We start from the raw sequence: 25100 nt of genomic DNA on the forward strand, positions 1-25100 counted from the left end.
GCGCAGCTGTGTTCTCATCAGCACGGCCTCTATACTTGTGACAGCTGCTTGCTCTAGAACAGATGTATTGGTCACAAAATCTGACCAGTGGATGTTTAAGATTGTATGGAGGCAGCGTTGATGGAAGCGCTCTAGGAGACGCAGGTGGTGGCGGTAGATGACCCATGATTCGGAACCATATAAGAGAGTAGACTGTACCCCCTTATGAAATCTCTAAAACACACCAAGTAACAATTCAGTTTGCTCTTTCCTCTTCCTCTATCAAGCACAGTTTAGCTCTGTATGGCTAAAACTATGCCTTCTCATCTCCATGTTACAGTCACTTTATAGGACCACTGCTCTAAATCCCTGTGCTAAAATAACTAATTAAAATACCTGAAAAAGTAAAAACTTGCATCCAAACTGTGTCTTGTCTGTCACCTCAAGTCAGGACACCATTCTTAATTACCTCTTGCCTCTACTGAGTCAGCAGAGCCTTCTGGTTTGCCAGTATTTCCATGTAACTCTTTAAAACTTGCCTTTAATAGTCTTGCCTGCTCTACCTGTGCTTGAAATACTACTTTATCACTTAGCTCCAGACAGGTAGGGCAGCACATCACCTCTTTTATCATTCACCTGTTCCCAACTTTTAAACAACAGCTTCATGGATTGAACTGCAACAGATTTGAAACTCTTCGCAGTCTACTTGCTAAACTGATTACCTTCCCAGATTACATCTCACTGATGTGCTTGCTCAGGGAGGAAGCTATTACTCTTTGTGAAGTCTGCAGGCACCATTTTTCTTAGTTATAATAATACTTAGAAACAGCTGTTGATTTCGGTTTTGATCAAATAGATTTGGCAAGTTTCTGTACTCTATACTGGTGGTTTGAGTTGCTGAATTTAATTTCATTCAACTGAAAGCAGCAGTGTTCATTTGGGTATCTATACAACATCTCAGTTCAACATATGTATATGTTATGGTGTCTTTCATGTAGTGGCAGCGCCCAACTTCATTTACACGTCATCTGGGACAGCGTAAAAACACGGTGCATAAATAAGACAGAGCATAAAAAACTGGTAGAATGGCCAAGGCACAACCTGCTGAAGATGCTGGGCTATAAAGCAGTTAGAAGTTGTTCAAGGCTATGACAGTAGCCTTGCAAAAGAAGAACAAGAGGAGGACTTGGCAGTTACCATTGCCCAAGAAATTGGATGGGATTTTATACCAGGTATAAAAGTATCTACAAAATCTGTGATGCCTGAAGTGGAACATGGACCTGAAAGGTGCTAACTTGAATGAGAGGCTCAGCCATAAGAAGACACTGGAAGATATACAGGATGCTAGGAAATGTAGAAAACAGTGCCAGAGTTGTTCCAGAACAGCCTGTTTAGAAATAATGACTAAAAAGTAATGTGAAAGCATCAACCAACTGCTCCTTTTATTTGTTAACATATATTTAAAAACAAAACAAACATTATTTTCTAGAAATACATTTAATGTCATACAATGGTAGGTAAAAAAAATAGATATTTTAATTGCAAAATCTCACAGTCATTAGATGCTAACATGCTGTCCAGTATACTCCAAGTATGTACAACTTATGCCCCCCAAAATGGTTATTTCACAGCTTTCTGTTCACTCTGATGCAAAGTAATGAAATAAATGGTGATTAACAGTTTCCTTGGCAGTTTCCTTTCCCAGCTGGATAAACATGACTTAAATTATAGATAAAATGACATTAAAACTAAAGTACAGTAGTAGATCTCAGCACTATTATCTTAACAAAAAATTTCCATGCTGACAAAATAATCAGTATAAGTTTAGATGTAATACCATGGTTTGGGATCCAACCAACTAATTTACATGGGTTTAATACTGGGAGTTTTAGGCCACCTTTACTTTCTTAGGACTGTGTTGTATTTTAGCTTTTTATAGAGCTTTTTATTAAAAAGTTTGTGTTCTATCATACACACCTCGTCATGGATATAAGAGGGCTGAATCCTCAGAAGAAAGGAAAATAACCTTAATACAAAATGGTAACTCTGGGGAAAGTCCACTTCTCTGTAATGAGCCAGATGACCACACAGTCTGAAAAGAAATGGGGGGGAAAGGAAAAAAAGCCCTAAATTACAAGTGCATTTAGTTAGTATTTAGCTGCATTTACATATTTAATTGTAATTAGAGGCAAACTCTACATTTTACCAACAGCATAAATCATGACTGTAGTTTACAATGTCAATTCTGTGAAGTGATCTGCTCCCGCAAAACCTTGAAGTAGAGGACTGGACCAAGACACGTTCAGAGCTGGTGCAAAGTAAGAAGGAAAAGCCTGCATAGCTTCTCACATTATGAATCACAATCTTGCTCAACCAGGCAAAGAATATGTTCTTTGCCTTTCGGGACTAATGGAACCACTGTTTGTTCTGCCAGCTTTTAGCAAATGTAGCAAAGTATGAAAATGGCTACCTCACCCTATTTTTAAAATTTCTAAGACTGTCCAATTCAGACACCCCAGGCTCTTTACTCTGTTCTTTGCATACTCTCTCCGTAGGGTTCCCCTCTCATCTTCCTAACACTATGTCATGGGATAATAACCCATTCATTTATTGTCCTTTGTGTGCCAAATACAAATTGCTTGTCTAGAAACAAGAGAGAAAAGTTAAGTCAATGGAGTAACACAGGAAATATTGAAGCAAACATTGACCAGCTCAATAGAGAGTAATTAGTGCTGGAGCAGCCTTCTGCTTAATTACTTTGCAGCTTTCATGGTGAAAATATTAATGAAAATGATGAGGTGATTTTATTGATAAAGTATAAAATGAAAATAGCAGACTGCACCTGCTGGTAACAACTGTCAGACTGAACAAAAGATGGCACAGAGGATAAACTGCAAAGATAGCTCTGTAAACATTAAGTTCAGCAGCTTAGGTTGGAAAAATACCCTCTTCTGAGTAAGTCTCAAAATTGTTTTTAATAAAAGTGGTAAGTTTTAAATACTATAAAATCTAACTGCTTCAATTTTGGAAAAAAAAATACTACACACTGATATGGGGATTCAGGTGCTATTCACCATATAAACCCTATGCATTTCCTAACTTACTGGGTATTGCCTTGGGATGTGAAGAAGCACAGTTTAAAATCTTCCCTGTCTTTGATTCAGAGCAGCTGTCTTAAATATTCACCAGAACAAGGACTGGGATCTGTCTGTCCCAATTTACAGGTAAGTGTGCTAATTACTAGACTATAGAGCCATTTGCTCACTCCCTCTGGCCCAGCAAACATTTACATTTTACCTCAAACCGGAGGAACAGACAGACCCGTCCCGAGTGCCACAGAAGCTGCACTTCAAGGAGTAGAGTCTTTGTTTAAAGCCTCTCGAAGTCTGGCAGATTGGAAATCTGAAACTAGGTCTCACACACTATATATCCCATTCTCTGCCCTACCTTACACTCCCCAAAAGCATTACAACATTTTTCACACATTGTAATACCTCATCACATATAGAATCATAGAATAATTTAGGTTGGAAAAGACTGTTAGGATTATTGAGTACAACTCCTGTCACTTAAAGACTTCCACAGAAAAACAGTTTAGAATCCAGTTTAAAATGGAAAGTTTTAAAATAAAAGGAATTGTAAAAGCATTTCAGCAACCATTTGACTGATCTCAGTTTTGCTGACACTGTAATCACACTTCAGTCCTAGGATTAAACCATTTCAGTAGTCCCAGTTAGGCCATGCTGATTTTTGGGGAAAGAGAATTTCTAAGTTTGTTTTCAGTTCTACTATACATACACACACTTGCATAGGATAAGCCCTTATATCTGAGGGAATAGATGTTGTTTTCCAATGTTAAGTAAGTGTCAGATGTATAATTAACTACTTGCATTGCAAATGATATAATGGGAAATTTAACTGGTAAGAATTTAAATTCAAATCTTGTTTTATGAAGGCTATGACAGTTTGCCATTAACATTTTCATATATTACATATGAAAATGTAGGCTTAAAAACAGACTTTGCATGCAAGATTATTCACACAAACATACACCAAAATATCCACTCATTCAATGCGTACATAAGATTTACTCAAATCTGTGGTAAAAGGATTATTACCTATACTCCCTTAAAAAAAAAAAAAAGCTTCTTATTCATACAAAAGAATGAATCCATAGAACCAAAGCTCTTGTAATGTAACACTGTGCTTGCATTATTCCAACCTATTTCTGTCACGGTGGATATGTGAAAAGTAACGTGAAAAGGAAAATAAAGATAAGGAAATAAATCCACAGAAAGACAGAAAAACTGCATTCATGGAAAAACTACTTATTTTAAAGGGGAATATCTAATACTTGAAAAATCCAGAACATATCACTAAGACTGTGTTGGGGCTATTGATCTCTGAAGAATACCATTTAGAAGTATATACAGATAAAGATTTAAGATGTTATTCAATAGACTAATGAAATCTCATTTTACATGAATGTAACTCAATCTCTTTTCCAAAAAAATGCCCTCCAATTACACACATGAGAAATTCAGGAGATTCCAAGCCATCTACAGAGTTCATCTTTTCCCTTCATAATCACCAGTACATTCCTCTTCTGGATTAGGGTTTCATGCTACAACCAATGGCAGAACCAAAGTCTATGATCCAGAAGCCATATGTACTTTACCCAGGGAACTTATGAGAAACACTATTTTAGATATTTCCTATTCCTCGGAGTAAATACTGCCAAAGTCCTACATTCATTCAGCAGAGCTTTTGATGTCTGTCTCTGGCCATTGTCAGCACCCTTCAAGTAGAAAACTCACCAATTTTTGCTGAATGTGAAGCGAGAAGGTATTAAAGGAAGAGCGAGATGTTTGACACACATCAGGCAGATACTTAAATATCCATATAACTTAGTACAAGACTGGATTAGCTGGACTATCATTCTCCTTGCTATTTAGGTCCTCTGAAGAAAATAATTTTACTAACAAATAGCATGACTGTTTTGATACACACTTAACTGAAAGAAAAATTTTCCTTTCACTTGTAAAGGCAGGATTTGGGAACAGTTCTCCAGTAAAGACAGACGCTAAACTTCCTCAATAGAACAAAATATTTTCTTTTCTCACGTTTTGTCTTTTTCACTTTTCCAGTAAATGAAGTGTCTTCTTTTACTTTTCTCCATGCAAATAATACAACTGATGATTGCTGATACACTTAGATGAAACACCTTTTTACTTATAATTATTTTTTTAAAAATATGTTCTAGAGGCATTAATTGCCTGCTTATTTGAACTCCTGTTAATTTTAACTTTGATTAAGGACAACAGAAAAGTTGTACAGTGACTTAGAAAATCAATTTCCTTTGCTTTTTTGGAAGCTGGGAACAGAGGAATGGAACCATTTTCCCATTCTTTGGAGAGCTGTGGTGCAATTTTTTTTCTAAAATACTATGGAGAAGTGAAGTGAGTTAATCTAGCTGCTACTCTTGCCATGTGACTCTAGTTGTTGATTTTGTCTCATCTCCTCTCTTCTCAAAAGCTCACTTTGATCACTCCTCATGTTACAATTTGTCTACTCACAGTCCAAGACTATCCATTCCACACATGCCCCTTCCTACAAATGATTGGAACTATATGTGAACACATAGCTGTGTACACACCCTGTATTTGTCATTTGTAAAAAAATATATAAAGGACTTTACTTTCAGGAGAACTTTCCAAAATATATTTTACAAAAATGTGAATACTTACTTCTCGTTACACAGTTTAACTGTACACAGCCAATAGTCAGGGTTCATGGCTGTAAGTAAACCACATTTTTCTTGCAAAATTCCCTTCAGGCTATGCCCATGAAAACAACTCCCATCTGTGTTTTCTTCAGACCACCTTAACTGAAAACTTGAAGGATTTGGCTTTTCAGCACGTCGCACCGAACCAGACAGCTTGCCAAACTGATTTTGTAAATTCACAACCATTTCTGTACAAACAGAAAGAAAATAAACCAAGGCAAAAGTATTAAGTATCAGAATACTGTTTAGAGTTGATTAATACAGGAAGAAAATGGGGTATCTGTGGGTTTTTTTATTTCTTTTTTTTTTCTTTAAACCTCAGTGAGAAATACTGAGAAATCTTGTAAGTCTGTATGTTCTCTCTGCCACTCTATTTAAAAATCAAGTCTTTACATGTTTTAGTGAAAAGATTTTGAAACATAATTCAAAATGCTATGTCTTTCACACCTAATGATATTAGTAGTGGGGCACTCCTACTAGGATTTTTATGCTGATAGAAAGCACATTCATACACACACAGACTCAAGGTCAAGCTTTTCATAGTGCAAATTTCAACTGGAAAAAAAAATCCAAGAAAAAAACCCACTCTCCTTTGCCCACTGAATGAATGACAAATTTCCATAAGTTACTGAGAAGTGCCAGAAGGTATCATGATAGATCAGCACACACAGTATGACTGCCTAAGCCTGTTTTCCTAGGATAAAAAGAAGGTTAAAAACCATTGTTGCTGGAGCTTTGACTTCTTTTCATGACCTGGATTTGAAGAAACTCATTCATACATTGAAAAAAAAAAAAACTGAAAAAAAATCCTAAATTAATCCAAGGACTGGAAAGTTTATCTTGCAAGTGGATGCTAAAATCTATAATCAAAACCAAAGGTTTAGGAAGGTTTCTGAAAACCTGTATCTAGAATGTAAGTGTTCTTATGTGTGACACTCTTTGTCCCTACTACTGTACATTTGTTTTATGATGAATCTTGTCTGTTACAATGGCATTATGTGATATTCCCAATCACAGCAGCAGTGGTAATCTCAGTGGTCTTCTTCTAGCTCCATGAGGAATCTCTTTTATTATAAATGCAGGAATTAAAGGGCATCTGAGCAATGATCAGCTTGAAATAAATTAATCTAAACATGCTTTTCCATGGAACATGAATTGACTGCAGGATCACCCTTACTGAATTTTGAGGAGTAAGAACATAAAAAAACCCTCACTGTATTCTTGAAAGAGAAATCCAACATGAGTAATTCAAACCAAATGGGATTATACAACTTGTTTAGAAGTCCCTGAAAGAGCATATAAATGGAAAAATACCGCTTACCACACTTGACATCTCTCTCCAAATACCTGCTGCTTTCTAGATAATACTAAATGTAGAATGAAGAACTTCAGAACTAATTTGGTTGAATAAAATTCTAGTTTTACATATTTCCATAGATAAGTGGGTTTTTGTTGTTTTGTTTCTCTGCTTTTATGTCAATGTAAACCCCAGTAATTTCTTATAAGTACTGCTAGAGTTACTTAAATAGAGTAGCTGTAGCTGCATCCCACCATGTGCAGCTGGCTACTTCAGTAAAGCCTTCCTTGCTTTCTGCAGTAGATTCCAAGAAAGAGTGGGAGAGAAGAGGGACATGCAAGTCTACCAAAGGACTTAACAGGGATATTCATACCAAAGGATATGGAAGCTATGGAAGTCCAACAACAATTCACAAGGAACACTGATATAAAGGCAGCTGACAAAACAGTGAAGATGGGGACAGAGTACTCATTCCCAGATGTGGTTCAGTAGGTTGTTGGGAAGACTGGCAAAGGCAGTTTCAGTTATGTGTGTCTGAAAAATTCCAGCCACAGGTTGTAAAACAGTACTACATTAATTGTACCCGGAGATGAAAGAGAGGAGAGAAAGTATTTTACGATGTAAATGTTATCAGTCAGGCCTGCAGATTTCCTATGATGGGAAAAATCTGAGCAGATTTTTGCATTGCTGGGAAGAAGCAAAGTTTACTCACGTCTTCTCTTTAGAACTCTAGATTTATTCTTGACTGAATAAAACAGTGGTTTTTCACATCTCCACAGGTACCTACCAGTAAGAGACATAAGAATTGTTAAGAAAAAGAAAGCTAGAGCAGACAAATGAAAGAATAATAATTTCTTACAAATACTGCTAGAGTTTTAAATTAAAACTAAAATAATCTAATGGTTAGTGCTTTTAAAATCCACTCTCCCCCAACAGACCCAGAAAGTCTTTTTCAAAACAGGCAAACCAAGGCATGTAAGCCTAGATGTACTATAATCAGTTAATTGTTCAGCTGTACAAGCTATATGTCACAGAAAGTGAGCATTTAATTAATAAGCCTGATAAACATTATGAGTGTAAATAAAAAATTAAGATAGGGACTTAATCATACTATTCACTCAAGCTTGGTGGAGCAAATTTCTAACCTTTTTAATTTCTGTGAGGATCAGGATTTCACGTAAAACTGTCTACTTAAAGAAAAAATACTTTAAAACCTCTTACTTGGCTCTTTCTTCATCCAATTTCTTTTGCTCCACATCCAAGGAATGTTTTACCACTTCGTACCACTTCTTGAACTCAAAATACAGACCACCTGAATAAAATAGACACATTTTAGATTGGGAAGAAATGAAAGAAACGTGCAGTACACAGAAGGTGGTCTCTGCACAGTTGGACCCTGCATCTTCTACCTGTATACAAACCTATCCCGAATGCAATGTGCTTAAAGAAAACAGACTTGACCTACTAGTTCTATAAGAAAGAGAAATGCAGAAATACAGTGAAAGAATAGCATGTCGTAAGAAGTGCAAAGAAACCCCTTAGCTTAGACTTCATAGATTTAGAACAAATCAAACCTTTTCCCTCTTTTCTGGAAAGTTAAGCCCAGCAACTACCTCCTCTCTACCAAATGAACTAGTGCTCCGCTGTGTGAAGTACCTTCACCTGTTTGAAAGCTGAATTCAAGGGATTAATGAAACTATACCTCAAGCCTAGGTTTAAACAAATAAGATCTAAAGAAGCTCAGATGTAAAATTTCACACAATTTCATCAGCTCATCACTGTCTATACTACTACCCATGACACTGTACAGGGTTGGAAGGATAAACTAGACAATGGTCTTCACTTTATATCAGCCTCCCATGCTTTTGAGCACAGGAACTTCACTCATTGATATGTGAACAAATACTAACCAGCACATGCAAAAGCATGAAAGTATATGACATGTAGCACAATCTTTATCGTTGATCCTCCAAAGAGGCACAAAACGGAAGCAGACCAACTGGGGAGAGTAAGGATAAGAATTCCAAACAGAAATAAGGTGTAGATTTATATATTTAAAATACAATCAACTCTTCTTCCCTGTGGGTGGATTATCTGCATTGTGAATTAACCAGGCTTTGCATTTCCCCATCACCCCAGCTGCACTGCATGCAATGCTTGCATCATGCTCAGCTGTGCCAGCCAGCTATCTGAACTGCTCTGAAGGTGAATATACTGTTCTTACAATCAAACTTACGTACGTTTTGTACTATCTGCAGTTTTGCTATTTGTGTTATCCTGCCACAGGATGTCTGGGCTTGAAAAGCAACAGACACATCGAGGGAAGAAAGACCCTACAGTAGTTCTTGAAATTCAAAGGTGTGAATTCAAGTTCTTTTAACAACTCCTTAAACCCAGAGGTTTAAGTAAATACTCCTAAACTGCTTGGAGGGAAATTTGGGGGTGGTAGAAATTTGTATTAAACTTCATATGAAATATTAAGCATCTGTCACACGCAAAACCATTGTCAGAGACACGATGCTACACTGTAATAACCATTTACCTGTCCAGTACTGTCAGTCTGATGTTCATGTAGCTGAGCTGAATGGAAAATACACAGCTCTGCGACACACACATACATATACATGTATCAATCACATTTTATTTGAACATAAACTGTATTGTGTATGTGTGCAGTTCATAGACCACACACACTAGGTAACTACAAGTAACTATTGTACTGCTTCCACTGTGTCTTGAAGAATTGTAGGAGCTGAAATACTATTTTTTAAGGACTAGAGAAAGGATAGTTAACAACTGGGAATGGAGTCAACATAAACTGAATCTGTAAAACTCAGTGTTAACCATTATTCATTTCAGCACTTTGGGAAAATGCCAGAGGCAGTTTTGAGCTCTGGCACTAATCATTGCTCTAACAGAAATTCTCACATCAGCTCCTCTGTGCAGCTGCTCACCATCACCCCAACATTTAAAGGACAGGGACAACATAACAGAGCATATGGATCAATTTGCACCAGCAGATTTTAAAGTAAAAAAGTGGGCAAAGAATGAGCTGCTAATTCCCAAGGGCAATGAGACTTGTTAATAAGGGAGAAACCCCATAAAGACATTAATGGCTTTGAGCCTCAGCTTGTAAAGCAGCTGCACAACTCTCACTCTTGTCACTATCATGTACTTCAAGTTTTCAAGGGAAATAAAAAGGAAAAAAGAATCCACAATAAGTTGGTATATCCACTTGAAAATTACCAGTTTTAGTTAACAGTGATGATTGTTTCTAGTTACAGCAGTAATTGTGCTCACACATGGCTAACACCAATTTTATTATTGACTTAAGTTTTAAAAAAATAGCAGAAGGGTCAAAACGGACCCAAAACTGGATGGAAGACTTAACAGATAAACCACTGTAACACATCTTGGATCTTATCTTCAACTGTGAGCTGTATGAGGCCATGGAACATCTTCCTGAAGATTTCTAATCTTTGATTTGGTCTTTCTGCCCTCAAAGAACCATGTTCACACCATTATCTTCTCTATCTTAATTGCTGCTAGCTTTTCCACACTCTCTCAAGATTATTTGGACTAAGAAACTAGATTACATCTGAAATATGTTACACACTAAGACATTTTATTTAACAAGACTAAACAAGTTTGGATTTTATCATAAATGTGGTTTGATGCCCCTAGTATTTGCCATTTACGATCAAAGTGCATTCCCTCTTTATGTGTATCCATTCATCTTCACCCAGCAAGCACAAAATTCTAAAACAAGAGGCAAACATGCACAAGCAGAAGCAGAGGTACCAAGCAAAATGTGTACCAAACTCCCTTATCGAGCACAATAAGAATTATGCAGGTGCACTGAGGCTATTTTATGTGAGCAGAATCTACTCTTTTCTCTGAATAAAGATTTGTCCTAAAAGAATAAATTACAAAACCACATTTTAATGATCAATAAGACAAGTCTTTTTAAGCTTGATTACAAAGTTGTTTCACTTACTAAATCACAAAATTGCTTCTACTAGAATATTTATATACCTTCTTTGTTATTTTTATTTCTTTCTTCAGCAAAGTCTGAAAGTAACCTGAAAAAAAAATAAAAAAATCAGGCTGTTTTGTAGATCTAAATACTGCACTTTTTACATGAAGTTCAAATACAACTGACAAAAATGACACCCTAATTTTATTCCAAGTTTCAGATTCAAATCAATGATTTTTAAAAATAAGTAATATTTCATGTCTAAAATACTTTCAGGTGTACATTTTAACCTACTGAACTGAACTGAAATTCCAATACTATAAATTTAATTCTAAAGAAGGAATGATCCAAAAAACAATCATTTGCACTATTTGAAATTTGGGCTTTGCTACAGATTTGCCTTTACACTTACCATTCATAGTGATCATCTAATAAAAACAGTAATTTGAGCACAACTACAATAACTGCTGCAGCAAGAATATCATATTTCACTTTTCTTGTTGACTTATTTCCAGGTACAAGAGTCAGGAAATCCACTTCTCCAATACCGATTTTTTTCACCACTCGACAAGTCCAATTATGCAATTCATCTGATTAATATAAATAAAAACATAAAAGGAGTAGGTTAAAACAAGCTAAAAATATTTTTACAGTGCAAATATGTTGGTCATTTGAGGAAAACAATATTTAGATATTTTAGGACCATTTGACAGCCATTTTTTTCAGGCTGAGTATTTTTAACAATACTCAGCAACCTTCACTGCGCTTCCATGGAAAACACTTATGACATTACATATTCACATGGAGAAAAAAAGAATCACATATTTAATAGTGTTTTGATGTTACTCGAATGATGCTGTGAGATCATCCTGAATGTTCTTTTGGGTAAGCCTATCACAAATCCACATAAATATAGTTTCAAAAGAAACCCCAAAAGCCAAAAATTCATCACAAGCTTTTTTCCTGCATGTTGACTGAATACTCATGGGAGGACAGATTCAGCACTGCATAGAAGAGGAACAGGGGCTAGTTTTAAAGCAGCTGTTTGGGTATGAATAGCAGTTGGATCGTGGCAGGGCAGCATTTGCTGACAAAACCTGGCAGGTTAGACCCGGCTTTACCTCACGCAGCTCCATCGCACCCTCACACCCGCTAGCGCAGGTTGTGCCAATAAGATACAACTGCAGCTCCACAAGCAACAGTGTATCTATACAGTCTCTTATTACTCTGCTTATTTTTCACAGATACAAATCCCCCAAATTTCTCACCTTTCCTGTTCAGCAAGAAATACAGGAGCTGATTACATCACCAGCAGATTCCACAAAGGTTAGCAATGTATGACTAAGTACAGCCTTAATCCAGCTATACTTACAGTCTCTTGCTGCTTACAAACAGGTCAGTAGGAACTTGTTTTTAATCCTCTCGTACAAAACAGTAGAAGTTAACCAAAGTCTGGAAATTATATCTGCTTATAAATACTAGCAGTATATTTTATTTCAGATACTTTAAATGGCCTCTTCATAGTACTTAAGTGTCCTAAGAAACACTGCCAATTCGTTGCTTATATTTTGGGGGGAGTTGTCAGACAACAGCAGCAGTCCTTTTTCAATTCTTAAAAAAATATTTCTACATGACAAAAAGCATAGTTGCAAGGAAAAAGTAAAGGACATTATATTCTTCTTCTACAGTAATTTTCAAAGAGTACTGTAATAAATCTGAAAATGACAATTTTCTAGCCTTTGCTTTGATTCAACTGATACTTCACAATTTGCAAAATAAGGTGACCCTCTATAGGATCATAACACTGGTGTAAAACTATGAAATCAGAATTTCTATTGTGGAATTTTAGGCCTGAATCTGTTGGTTATCTTATTTTCATTCAACTGTGAGTAAACAGAAAACCCAAGTACCTTTATTCAATGTAACTAATTGCAAAATAAGACACTAACCCCCTACCCTATTCCCAAATTGCTGGAATACTTTGAGGAAAAAAAATTAATTTACAGGCTGTTTGTCTGTATAACTCATCTTCAGTGACAGTGGTATTTGACAGAAATTACGGTAACCCGACAGATAGACCAATATGTCCTAGTGTGTGAACTTTCTTTGACAATTCAATATTCAAGACTTAAAGAGTCAATACTTTAACAACATACAGTTTTAGAACTAAATCATAAATACAGTGAAACAGCAGCTGATCTGTCACAGTGTCAATATTAAAATTAATGCTAATATGCAATATTATATAATATACAAAACATATTCTATATTAGAGAATATAAAGTCATTATTATATATAAGAACTCAAGAGCTAAGCGATCAGATCCCAACTTCATGAATCAGTTAGCTAAAGTTAATAAATCACATGAATTCAACTAGTGCCTCTTAGTTCACATGGATACTGAAAGATCTGAAATGAAGTATCCACTCCACGACTTAGAGAGCCATCACCAGAGTGCCCTTGCATATCTGGCCCTATAATACATACTCCAAATGTTTGATGAAGGTGCTTTCTATAGAAGAAATATCTTTCAGTTCAAGCTTAAATGGGAATAAATTAGGAGGAAAAGAGCAGCACTTTTCAAGTAGTAATTCAAGCCTTTTTGCCAGAGTTTAATAAACCACAGAAAAGTTTTATCAGTACAGGCTAGGGAAAAATATTTACCAGGTAAATTAGCTTCCATCAAGTACTTGATGCACAACATGTCCGGATGAAGAAAGCAGCTGTCTGTTATATCTGGAAAACGAGGCAGGTCTAAAAATGCCGCAAGCTCAAGCATTTTGTTGTATACTTCTTCATATACAGGCCATGACTGAAAGACACCATTAGAAGGTGTTACTCATTTGCTCTATTACCGTATTTGTTAATGATTTGAAATTAGTTATTAATGTTAAATTCTGTATTGTTTAATACAGGATTATTTATACAGACTCTTTTAGCACTCTATGACTAAACACACGTGCAAGAATGGAGCCAGATAGCAGTACTGCAAAGAGAGACCTGTGCTAGTTTCAAATCCAATGAAATATATAAGGAACAAATAGAAAGTTGTTTCAGACCCGCAACCAACACTCTACCTTTTTTGTAAAGTGATCAGTATGTCTCCAGATGCTCCAAAACTGAAAGAGCTTTCGAAAAAAAACCATTAAAAGTGCAATTTATGATGAACTGCCTAAAGAGCTAAGAGATCAGAAAACCACAAAAGGTGGAGGTTGGCAGGGACTGCATAAAACCACCAGGTCCCAGTCACTGCTTGGGTCACCTAATGCGGACTGCCCAACCCCATGTCCAGTTGGGTTTAAATATTTCCATAGATGGCAGCTTCACAACACCTGTGGGAAATCTGCTCCAGTGTTTCTGTTTCACCAACCCCTATGTACAAAAGAAAAAACGTTTTGTTTTCCCTCACACTTAAATGGAATTTCTTGCATTTCAATTTGTGCCCATTTCCTCTCATCCTGTTACTGGATACCATTAAGGGGGATCTGGTTTTCCTCCTTTGCACCCTCCTGCAGATACTACATCACATTCACCCTTAGTATTCTCCAGCTCCAGGACGAACAGTCGCAGCTCTCTCAGCCTACCCTCATTTGTCAGATGCTCCACTCCATCAGCTTCACAGTCCTTTACTGGACTCACTGCACTGCGTTCACATCTCCTTTGCAGTGGATAGCCCAGAACTGGACCCCAGCACTCCTGGTGTGTCTTAACAATGCTGAGCAGAGAGGAAGGATCACCTTCCCTGAGGACTTGTGCAGTCACTACAACCTTTCAAAAATTATTGGCAGTGACATTGAGATGACACCAGCCAGCTGCCTCAGCACTTGTGGCAGCATCCCATCACAGCCCATGAACCTTCATACATCCAGTTTGTTCATATATTCCCTAACCTGCTTCTAAACAACTGAGGTAAAAAAACCATTCATCACTTTAGCCTTCTCCTTGGTCTTTGTGACCGTATTCCCATTCAGCAGCAGGCCCACATTCCCTAGAACCCTTCCACAGAATCTTTAATGTAATGTCATTTAAAAAAAAGAATTCCATATTTCCATATTTATTAGTGAAAATAAATCTACAATTCTCTTTTCAAAACTATTGACTGCATGAGGAAAATTCTCCCAATTTCTACTGAAGCTTTCCTGCAACTGAAGAATATAACTAACAGACAGATTTTGACATGTTTACTCATAATGAACTCAACAGGACCTGAGGTTTGTGTAAGTATAGACTGTAAGGTTTGACCCTCATTTCTTAATACCTGAACTGTTTCATTAAACATTCTTAATTCTCTGTATTTTAAGTGATTACTTGAATTTACCTCTCAAAGCAATAATTTAGGTTGTTCAGGTTACTTTACCATTTTAAATGCATAAAAAGCAATGCTTTTTCTGCTTTAGTTGGTGGTTCTAATTCAGCAGAGCACTTTATCATGTATTTATATTTTATAAAGTCAATTTGCGCATATGGAACCCTCCTTTAATAGAAATTTAGCAGGTGTTTACACTTTGTGCACAACTTCAAAACTTCCTCCAACAAGGGTGAATTAAATGTGGTTTTATCCAATAATTCACTTTCATCAATTTTAATATAAGCTATGTAGCCAGTGCTTAAATTTTGAGTGATTACCAACATTACATTTTCTTTTTTTAAATGATCACCCCTCAAACTGCAGTTCAGACTTGCTTAACTGTATGAATACATGCTGAAGCAAATGAATAATTCTGCTGTCACTTACTATTACACATGTAACTTTTTGCAACAGTTAGGAAGTTGTATCATGTTCATTAAAGTTTCTAAACAGTGTTAAAAATTGGCTCAGACTGCTCCAGGACTATATTGAGAAACAAGAAAAACATGCATTACAAGAGTTTTTCAGTAGACCAGGCTCACAGCACTTTCTATTCCTTTTAAAAAGCAGTGCTAAATTGAATACCAAAATGATCTTGGAACAAAACCTGAATCATATGTAACTTCTCTTGAGTGTAGTGGGAGAAAAATTAAAGTCTCCGATAATTCAAATAAGAACATTACATAAATATTATTCCTAATTACATATGAAGGAAATATGCTTTTCCCTTTAATGAAAAGAATTAGTAGCTTCTTAATAACATATCACAGATGAAAATAATTTACAACACCAGGAATTCAGTCACTTGAAGTAATCCGCTTCTCAAACATTAAACTATCACCAGTGGAGCTATCTGCAGTCTAATTTAATACCAAGGTACTTTAGGAATACAGCTCTTAATTGAAGGACTCAAGGTAGACACCTCTATCACCTTCTACCTGAGCTTCTCTCACTGTACCAGGGCAAGGAGACAGCCTTCCTATCCTGAGCACTATTGAATCATACCTTCCTTGCCAGGCCCAACACTTACTTTTGTTTCAAAGCTTTTGTTTGCAATTTATAGGAGTCAAACTGATTCTTTCTCAAAATGGCTAGAAAACACTCTGCTTTGCAATGACAACCAAAGCTTTCCTTTTTTTTAAGGCAAACAAGTGGTATAAAAACTACAAATAAAAGTTAAGACTGAGAGCTACCACTTGGTTTATTTTAAAAAGAGTGTTAATAGACAAAAACAGTTCCTCGTTGATGTGTGTTCATAAGATATCTAAACACATTTGGGACATGCAGATTTAGGAAGGGCATCCTAATAGACCACAAAGATCAACCAAATCAATTTCTACTTTCCAGGGCTTAACCCCCTAAGCTCAAAAACATTCACTGCAGTACTCCTGTTGCTACAACGCAGCACTGAGTCATGACCACGCTTCCAGGAGTACAGTCATCTCTGGAACTGTGAGCTGCAAGGATAAGCTGGATCCAGCACAAGATCACACCTCCGCGGGATACATCACAGCAAAGGGCCAAAGGCTGAAAGGTCGAGGACTGAGGAGACTGCTGGGTTATTTTAGGAATCAAGCACTGGCTGTTTTCACCAGTCACTGCATACCCTGTTTAATTCTGGAAGAGCTGTGAGTTCATACAGCAAATCTTTTATTCTGCAAACATTTTATTCTTTTATTCAAACATACTGCAAGGGTTAAAAGAGAAAGAACTCCCAAATTCCACACAACCAACACCATAAGTGTTGGGACAATATTAAAAAAAAGCAAGATACGGCAAAAAAGCAGCCTCAAAATTAATAAAAGTTATCACCTTCTATCTAGCTATGTATCTCTGACAACAACAACAACAAAATCAAAAAAAAAAAAAAAAGAACCTGATAAAACAAGTTGCACTAGAAGTCAACCAGCAAATCCACTAGGAAAGTAAGATCCAGAGCTGGGGCCTCCTTCTTTCAGGTAAAAAAACTCTGCCTCCAGCACCCCATGATTAAACCCCAAGGGAGGAGTACTTGGACAACAGAGGACAGGGTTAGATCATATGCCACGCTCTCTCCAATTGTAACTTTCACTTATCCAATCATAAATTAAAAAATTCAAGTTGTATTTCTGTGCTAAATATTAGGACAACTCCCCTGTCCATCAACATGTGGAGTCACTGAACTCTCACCTTGTTTCAAGAACCTGGGAAACAGTATAAAAGCCACAAATAAAACTCAAGTTACAAACCCTTGAGGGTACCTAATAATTCCAGGAAGACTGACAGAAAACCCTTTTAAAGTTATGCCACTTGCTAGCCTTTTCTGGAGTTTCGCAAGCTGAGATTTCTTCAAGACTGATCAACAATGCTGACAGAGTCTGTAACTTGTCTAGATGGGGTACAGAGGTTACCAAGAACTTCTCTTAAGCTTTGTCTTTAAAATCTTTGCATGTTATTCCCACATGTGACAAATAAGGTAGCTACAGGTCTTCTCCAGAAAGCAGTACAGAAGATTAGTACTACTTGAGAGTACTTCCCCCTGCCCTCCTCCCCAACAACTTTAGCTGAGCACAGGAGAACAAAATACACACTTTTGAGTCAGTGAAGAAGTGTCTAGAACAAGATTTTTATGATAATAAATAGTCACTAGACTATTTAAGTTGGTTGTCTTTATCTTTCAAAGTTACATGGCATTTTTCACCCGTATTAGAAAACAAGCTGGTTTTGAGGAGCAGAGGAGCCAAACTATTACCATGATAATCAGATCACAGTAACAGGTAATTGTTTTGGGTAAGCCAAGATTGCAGCCTCTCCTACTTGTTAGGACAATATCAGAATGTTGCTGATCAACAAGCAGAAAACAATATGCACTGGCTGGCTTTCTAGAATAATTTGCAGGCTCCATATTTTCTTGTTTTAAATGTGGTCTGACTGACTCTCCTCTTAAATGACTATATAGGCCACTTCCTTCTTGTGTATCAGGACAATATCCCTGCAGGCATTAAGGCATTACTCACATATTCACAATACTCACAACTCAGTTTATTTTACAATGATAATGTTCTATCCTTTCTGAAAAGAATTAATTATACAGTTGCTTTAAATTTTCCCTTCCATTTTTCCTTCTTTCCTGTTCAGTACTTTTTTTGCAGCACAATTCCCTTCCTCATCATCCTTCTACCTGTGAATTTCCATCTTGAGAACTGGTTTTTTCCACGCCTGTACATTCTCTAAGTTCTACCTTCACTTAGGCTGCTTATGTTCCACAGTGGACGTTTTTTCCCAAGTGATTTGTTTAATGACCATTTAATACTGGAATCTAATACGGTCCAACTCATTTTTGCATTATTGGCTTTTTGTAGGTCTCTGGGAGTCATTTGACATTTAGAATTGGATATGATTGCAATTGTCCAAAACCCAGCAAGGCTTCATCATTTTTAAGATGACAAATTCAGCCTAAACCAAGTTGGAACAAGAGTGTACAAAATTGTCAGGAAACGGCCTAAGAAAGCCCTTTAACTTGAAGGTTTGGGAAACATCAAGTTATGAGGGTTGGAGAAGGGGTCTTACGCAACACAATCCAGAATTTTGGTTCAAACCTTCTGTAAAGCAAGGCATGCCCATACAATAAAATATATTTACTGTAAAAATAAAAAATTAAACGGCTGCCCCAATGTGTGTAAACATCTTTGAACGCAGACTGCATTGAAACACACATACCCAGGAACCCAAGCAGCTTTACATAAGGTAAAATTAGGTACCAACAATGAGCACAGCAGTCAAGTTCTCCACAACACTTCGTTCACCTTACTTTGCTCCTGCTGCTCAAGTGGTTCAGATATATCTGGTCATCTGTAGCAAGAGCCTGATGTGGGAAGACACCAGCCACAGTGCATGCAGGTTACATAAAAGAATTCACAGCAGAAACAATAACGGTATCAACTGTGAAATTCACATCCAAATAATATTTAAAACTGAATGAAATGACCTTGTGAACCAATCATTACACACTTGTGGTCAGCAAGCCTAAACTTCTAGATTACTAATGATTATTTTTGCCATGCTTTTTGTGTATTCTTACAGTACTAGTGATCTGGCTACCTCCCATACAAACATATACCAATGAATCTTGCTGATGTATTTTTAAATGACACTGTTTTCCCCCCTTACCTGACCCCTACCTACCTCTCAGGGACCACCACCATCCCACTTGAAACAGCTGCAAACTAATACAACAGCCATCAAACACAAATTAAATGTGCTTTAATATTGTGTATTATGAATACAAACTTTTAAAAAATAAGAAACACTCAAAATTTTTTTGCCATTTAACCTAGCTGGAAAAAACCTACTATAATCAAATTTGTTGCACAGTTAGATTCTATGTAGCCTCTTCAGGAAAGCCTTCTTTGCCAGAGCATAAGGTATACAGAAAAGACAAACGCAATGTTAAAGGGAACCTTTAAAGGTTCCTTCCAACCCAAACCATGTCATGTTTTTGTGACATTGTAAGCACTGTTACCACTGCTGCACAGAAACGTCCCAGGCTTGTGATTTGCTGGTGAGTGTGAAAGTATAGTGGGGAGAACCACTGCACCCTGCTCCTACCTCCTTTCCTAGGTCACCATCTGAAACAGAAGAACAGATTCCATGAACCTCGAGCCTGACTAAATGCAGTCATTCTTATGTGGACTAAATGAGTGGATAGATGTCTTCAAATCCTGATACCCATGAATCACATACAGATGCTGATGTAACAGTGAGAGGGTGTGCCTGGAATTATTAAAAGGCAACCAAATGACAAGAAGAACAAAGACAGGTGAAACTGCTACAACTCCATTTAGATAACTGCTAAGAAATATGCATCTTGTGAGACTTCTGACACTGGGAAAGACATAAAGAGACCAAGCCTGCTGTCAAACAGAAAGGGTAACTAAAAGGTTAAGACAGGAAAAGGAAATCAATTTGTCCATCTTGATGCCAGGCAAAGAAGTTGCCCAAGTTATCTGTCTGATAAAAAATGAGAAGGGGAAAAAAAAAATTCAAGTCACCATTTGAAAATCATAGATGTCACACAGCCTCTCTCTTGCTCTCTCCTTTAATAACTGTTTCAGCTGCAACAGCTACTACATCTTAAAATCCCAAATTACTCCTGATCATTGTTGTAGAGGAAATGAGAAGGATCTTTGTACAGCAAAAAGATTAATGTTAGAAAATGACTCAATAAACAACGGTTTTGCATTTTTGAGAAAAAAAATTAGGTGTGCTAGGATATTAGATTGTATTACATTGACACAGCCAGTTTTTACTGAAGAATTCAAGATGGCACTAGGATGACTCAGTAACCCAAAAACAAGAGAAAAAAGCTAACTGAACATCCAATATAGATGCACTCCTTTAATAGGAAAAAAAGTTTCATTGGCTACCTAGCAGACCTTTCAGTAGGCTCCTTTAGAGGAAGACATATTTTTCATTACACAGTACCCAGTTAAAGTGGTTTTTGAATGAATGAGTTTCAATATTATTAGAGAGACACATGCTCGAGCATTAACCTGTTCATGCTCACAGGGTAAGTCTGATAAATATCACTTTTGTAAAAAATGTAGTTTTTCTACAAACAGAGAGTAAAGCTGAACGGTCATAATGTACTGAAATTTAAGAGACTGAGAACAATTTTTATTGAATTTCATAAATATTTCAGTAGGTTTGTTTTCTTTCTTCATTAAGTAATGCTTTAAGACAGGTATGGACAAGCTAGAGTTTCTGTTACACAACAGCAAGCTCCCATGATAAACTTGATTACAATAACCCTTTCAGCAGTGAACTTCCTCCTCAGCTTTTTTTTCTTTCAAATAAAAGCCTCACCCTTGCTTCTCTTCATTCTGCACTGCTTTCTACTGAACAAGTACTGCATGCACCTGTTAAAATGCACAAAAAATACAGAGTTACACAGAAAAAAACCCCCCACAGATAGAAAAACACCCACCCCCAACCAAAGTAATATTACAAGGTATCTCAAAATACCAGCAGACAAAAGCAGGAATCACTGGCTTGTTTTGGAAAGTAAAAGCAGCATAGATGATTAGCAGAATTTATATAGACAGAATTTTACCCCTCATAGAATTTTTTTTTTTTTTAAATAAACAAGAATGACCGGCTTCTGTCTTAATTTGAATTCTTTAAATAGTTACCACTAAGAGAAAGAAATAAAAAAATCATATGGCAATTAAGGTCATTCAAATTTTAGTCAGGAAAAGAGGCTCTTACACATGAGACCTGGAATGTTTTGAGAAGAGGACCTCAGTAAACAGAGGAACATGTCTAAAAGCCAGTCTGGTGGATATACTTTCCAGGGAAGCAGAAAGCCTTTGTCATTCCAGTCCGAACACTCCAGGAGAAAACAGCAAGCATTTTGACCTGCATTCATGAGTTCATTAATAGATTTAGTCAGGAATTACTCTGTTTGAATCAGACCCAAACTAAAACATAAATATGCAATCCACCAAAACCTAGAGTGTTAGACAAACCAAATGGCAGCAGTTTCCTGTGAGCTATGTGATGACTTGAAGACATGGGCTTTAGCCAGTAGCACATTATTAAGGGATACAAAATCCTTTCAAAAAGCCAGTGTGAAAAAAAAAACAACTAAATACAGGGAACACTTTATAGCATTTAGAAACTCTTCGAGTTTCCTCATGACTGTGCTGCAAACCCACTCCACTGCCTCAGGCAGGTGCCTTTGTCCCAGTGTTCCACCTTGTGATAGAGCAGCACAACAGGACCCCTGAGAGCCCAGCCCTGGAGGAGCAGCCACCAGGCAGCGTCGCATGATGAGGGGGAATGACCAGCAGCAAAGGGTGAGAAAGAACCAAATATTCTGAAACTGAGTTGGCTTCACGTGGTGTGCAGTAATGTGGGCTTAAACTCACATATTGAATGAAGAAAAGGAAAAGACATACAGAGCATCTCACCACTTCCTGCATGCTGAACTGAGACGCTATCTTGGTTTAGAAACATTGTGAGATGAAATTATTATGGACTACACCCTAGTGCATTTACACAGTCTCAGCTAAAGCATATCCACTTCAGCAATTCCTAAATTCCACACGCTTAACTTTAAAACCTTAATCACTATTAAAAGAAATGAAAAGAAGATAGTATTAGCTTCATCTATTCACAAATCCAAGATATATGCTTACTTTTAGGGCCAGAAGAGGACTGCACAGAACTGAAGACTGTTTAGAAATATTAAGGGTATAAGCATAAAGTGCAAAAATCCTTAAACTTCCACCTCCGTCAGCCGAGGATGGCTCCCCCATGACCTAGAATTTATTTACTCTTGCATGGCTTTTTGCATTTCTCCTCTTGCCACATTTCTAGGCCAGGCTTCTTGCAAGCGTTCCTTCTTCCTCCTGGCATTGGGAACACTGCTACTACTCAACAGCAAGGAAATTTACATTGTGAGTTATTGAACCAGAAATTCCCTTAGTTCCTCCACCAAAACAAACCGAAAGATCACTAGAAAAATATAAGCATAAAAAATCTTTTTTCAAAAAGCAAAGTTTTTGCCTAAGAAAAATGTGCAGTCTTCATTGCTTAGAATTCTTTGCCATAGGTTAGACATACCCCTTTTATGCAATGATTTTGCATACTTTTACCACTTAGTCATTCCTCAACATTTTTCGAGTTGAATAAGAAACATCCCCAGATCTCTAAATCTGAAACTTTATGGGATCATATTTAGTTCACCTAACTTAAAGGTTTGAACCATGACTTAAAATAGAGTTACTGTGAGATAACTAGTTAATGAAAAACGGAGTTTTATAATCTTTAAAAAACTCTCCCCAGAACACAAAAACCACAAACTGAAACCGTAAGTGAAATTCCAGAACAAACAAAAAAGTGGCTGTACTACATGAATCCAAAAAGATCTATTTAGCCTTGCATCCAGCAGCAAGGAAGCAAAATGTGCATGGAGGGATTTATGAACCAAGCAAGCCATGACATCACCAAACGTCTGTCCAGCTTCACACCATTTGTGGCTGAGTCAGCAGTGAGATCTCTTGCTTTTTTTTTTTTTGTTCCAGATCCCTTTCTCTTCATGGCATTGGTACAGTCAGCATCTGGCACTTTTAACACCCAGAACATCCTCTAACACAGGGAGTTTCACCAGTTACCCACAAATGTATGAAACCTCATCTCCAGCTGTTTGATTCTGAACCTGCAGACCAGTAACCTCTTCTAACACCTCCCAGTCTTTGTATTGGAAGAGACAATGAACAATAGTCTCCTAAATATGTTCTACAAACTAGTACCACATTTTCCTCTTAGTGACTTCTTCTTTAGATTGAAAGGTAAGTAGATAATATTGTTTCATGTAAGAAAATTGTCCCTAGGTTTGATGATCCTTGTTGTGACGCTCTGTACCTCTTAATTCTTCTGCAACTTTGAGAAAAGGGAGGGTAAGAAAAGCAAAACACCCAATCAAAATTCCATACAGTATTTAAGATACAGGTGCATGACAGTTTTATACATTAACATAAAATTGTTTTGATCTCCATTTTTTTATTAGATGTCAGGAGTTAGAAAATAACTCCAATGAAGCTGGGCTACAACACCCACGTGTTCAAAAACTGCATCATGAAGGGATTACAGAAAACTGTATAATTAAGATCACATAGATATTTAAACTAAGGCTGGTACATAAAAGTATAGCATCGATAACACCAGCTTTCAGAGAACACTTCAAATCAATTTTTCTTAATACTATTTTCTCCACATAGAATAAAGTTATTTAAGTGAACTGCTGGACAGGAAGAAAGTTTGAGAAATTTCAAGCAGTATTGCTCCCTTTGTATTCCCATAACTATGAAGCTCTGAGGTTATATATCTCAGTAGACACAAAAAGGGGAAGGTTTGACTTGTTCCAAACTGTTCATAACAGAGGATTCACAATTATATCAAGAAAAAAGAGAGAAAAAGTGAAAAAAAACAGGACTGAATAGAATTTAGAGGACTAAGCAATCTGTAGGTATACTTTTGTTTTCACTGGAACTTTTTGTTTAAAATTATCATTATTCTCTAAAAATTACTTCTGCATCTCTAAGTAATGACATGCATTTTACTTTTTCCTACAAGGTTTACTCATCAAAAATGGTCAGCAGACCATTTTATTTAAAAAACCATCTTCAGAATAGAAAATCATTTAACATATCATTAGCATAGCACTGTTATCTATCAAATTAGCAACACTAAAGTAGCTGCCAAGAGGTATAAATCATTTCCACAATAACAATTTCAGCACAGTTACCACACACAATACTCAAAATACAAAAGTATACAGAGAATTTTACTCCTCCTTAGACATTGGGATAAAAAACATAAAGCCCTAGTACAGTGATTCAGTTCATCTGTCCCTCCTAGAAGAGCACTATAATTAGGAGTCTAAATCCACACCCACAAATAAAGAAACACCAGCACTTAAGAAATACTGTCAAGTTTATAAACTTCTATTCACGTACTCAAAGTCTGTAATGAAGCAAATGCTAATCCTTAGGCTTTTAAGTTGATGAAATTATAGTACCATAAATAGCATCTTTGATATAAAACGATCACAAAGAATGAACTATCGTTTGCTGTATAAAAGCACTCAGCTGCATTGCATCCAATTTAGGGTAAAAATAAAGGAACGACACCAGCAAACCTAAGGAATGCATCAGCCTGAAGAGCAGGGCA

At 36.7% G+C, this 25100-nt stretch overlaps 1 protein-coding gene across 1 annotated transcript in view; it reads right to left on the reverse strand.

Moving 5' to 3' along the window:
• Positions 1-1457: 1457 nt before the first annotated feature.
• Positions 1458-25100, reverse strand: part of TAF1B (TATA-box binding protein associated factor, RNA polymerase I subunit B) — a 46279-nt gene continuing 22636 nt past the window's right edge. Inside the window, exons 9-15 of the mRNA XM_017818141.1 lie at positions 13703-13850; positions 11450-11627; positions 11097-11143; positions 8283-8373; positions 7774-7844; positions 5727-5952; positions 1458-2071 (exon numbers count right to left, since the gene is read on the reverse strand). Of these exons, the coding sequence (XP_017673630.1) occupies positions 1879-2071; positions 5727-5952; positions 7774-7844; positions 8283-8373; positions 11097-11143; positions 11450-11627; positions 13703-13850 (954 nt within the window). The 3' untranslated portion in view covers positions 1458-1878. The remainder of the gene's footprint in view (positions 2072-5726; positions 5953-7773; positions 7845-8282; positions 8374-11096; positions 11144-11449; positions 11628-13702; positions 13851-25100) is intronic.

This window comes from Lepidothrix coronata, unplaced genomic scaffold (genome assembly GCF_001604755.1).
Source record: "Lepidothrix coronata isolate B3197 unplaced genomic scaffold, Lepidothrix_coronata-1.0 Scaffold65, whole genome shotgun sequence".
NCBI classification, from domain to species: Eukaryota; Metazoa; Chordata; class Aves; order Passeriformes; family Pipridae; genus Lepidothrix; species Lepidothrix coronata.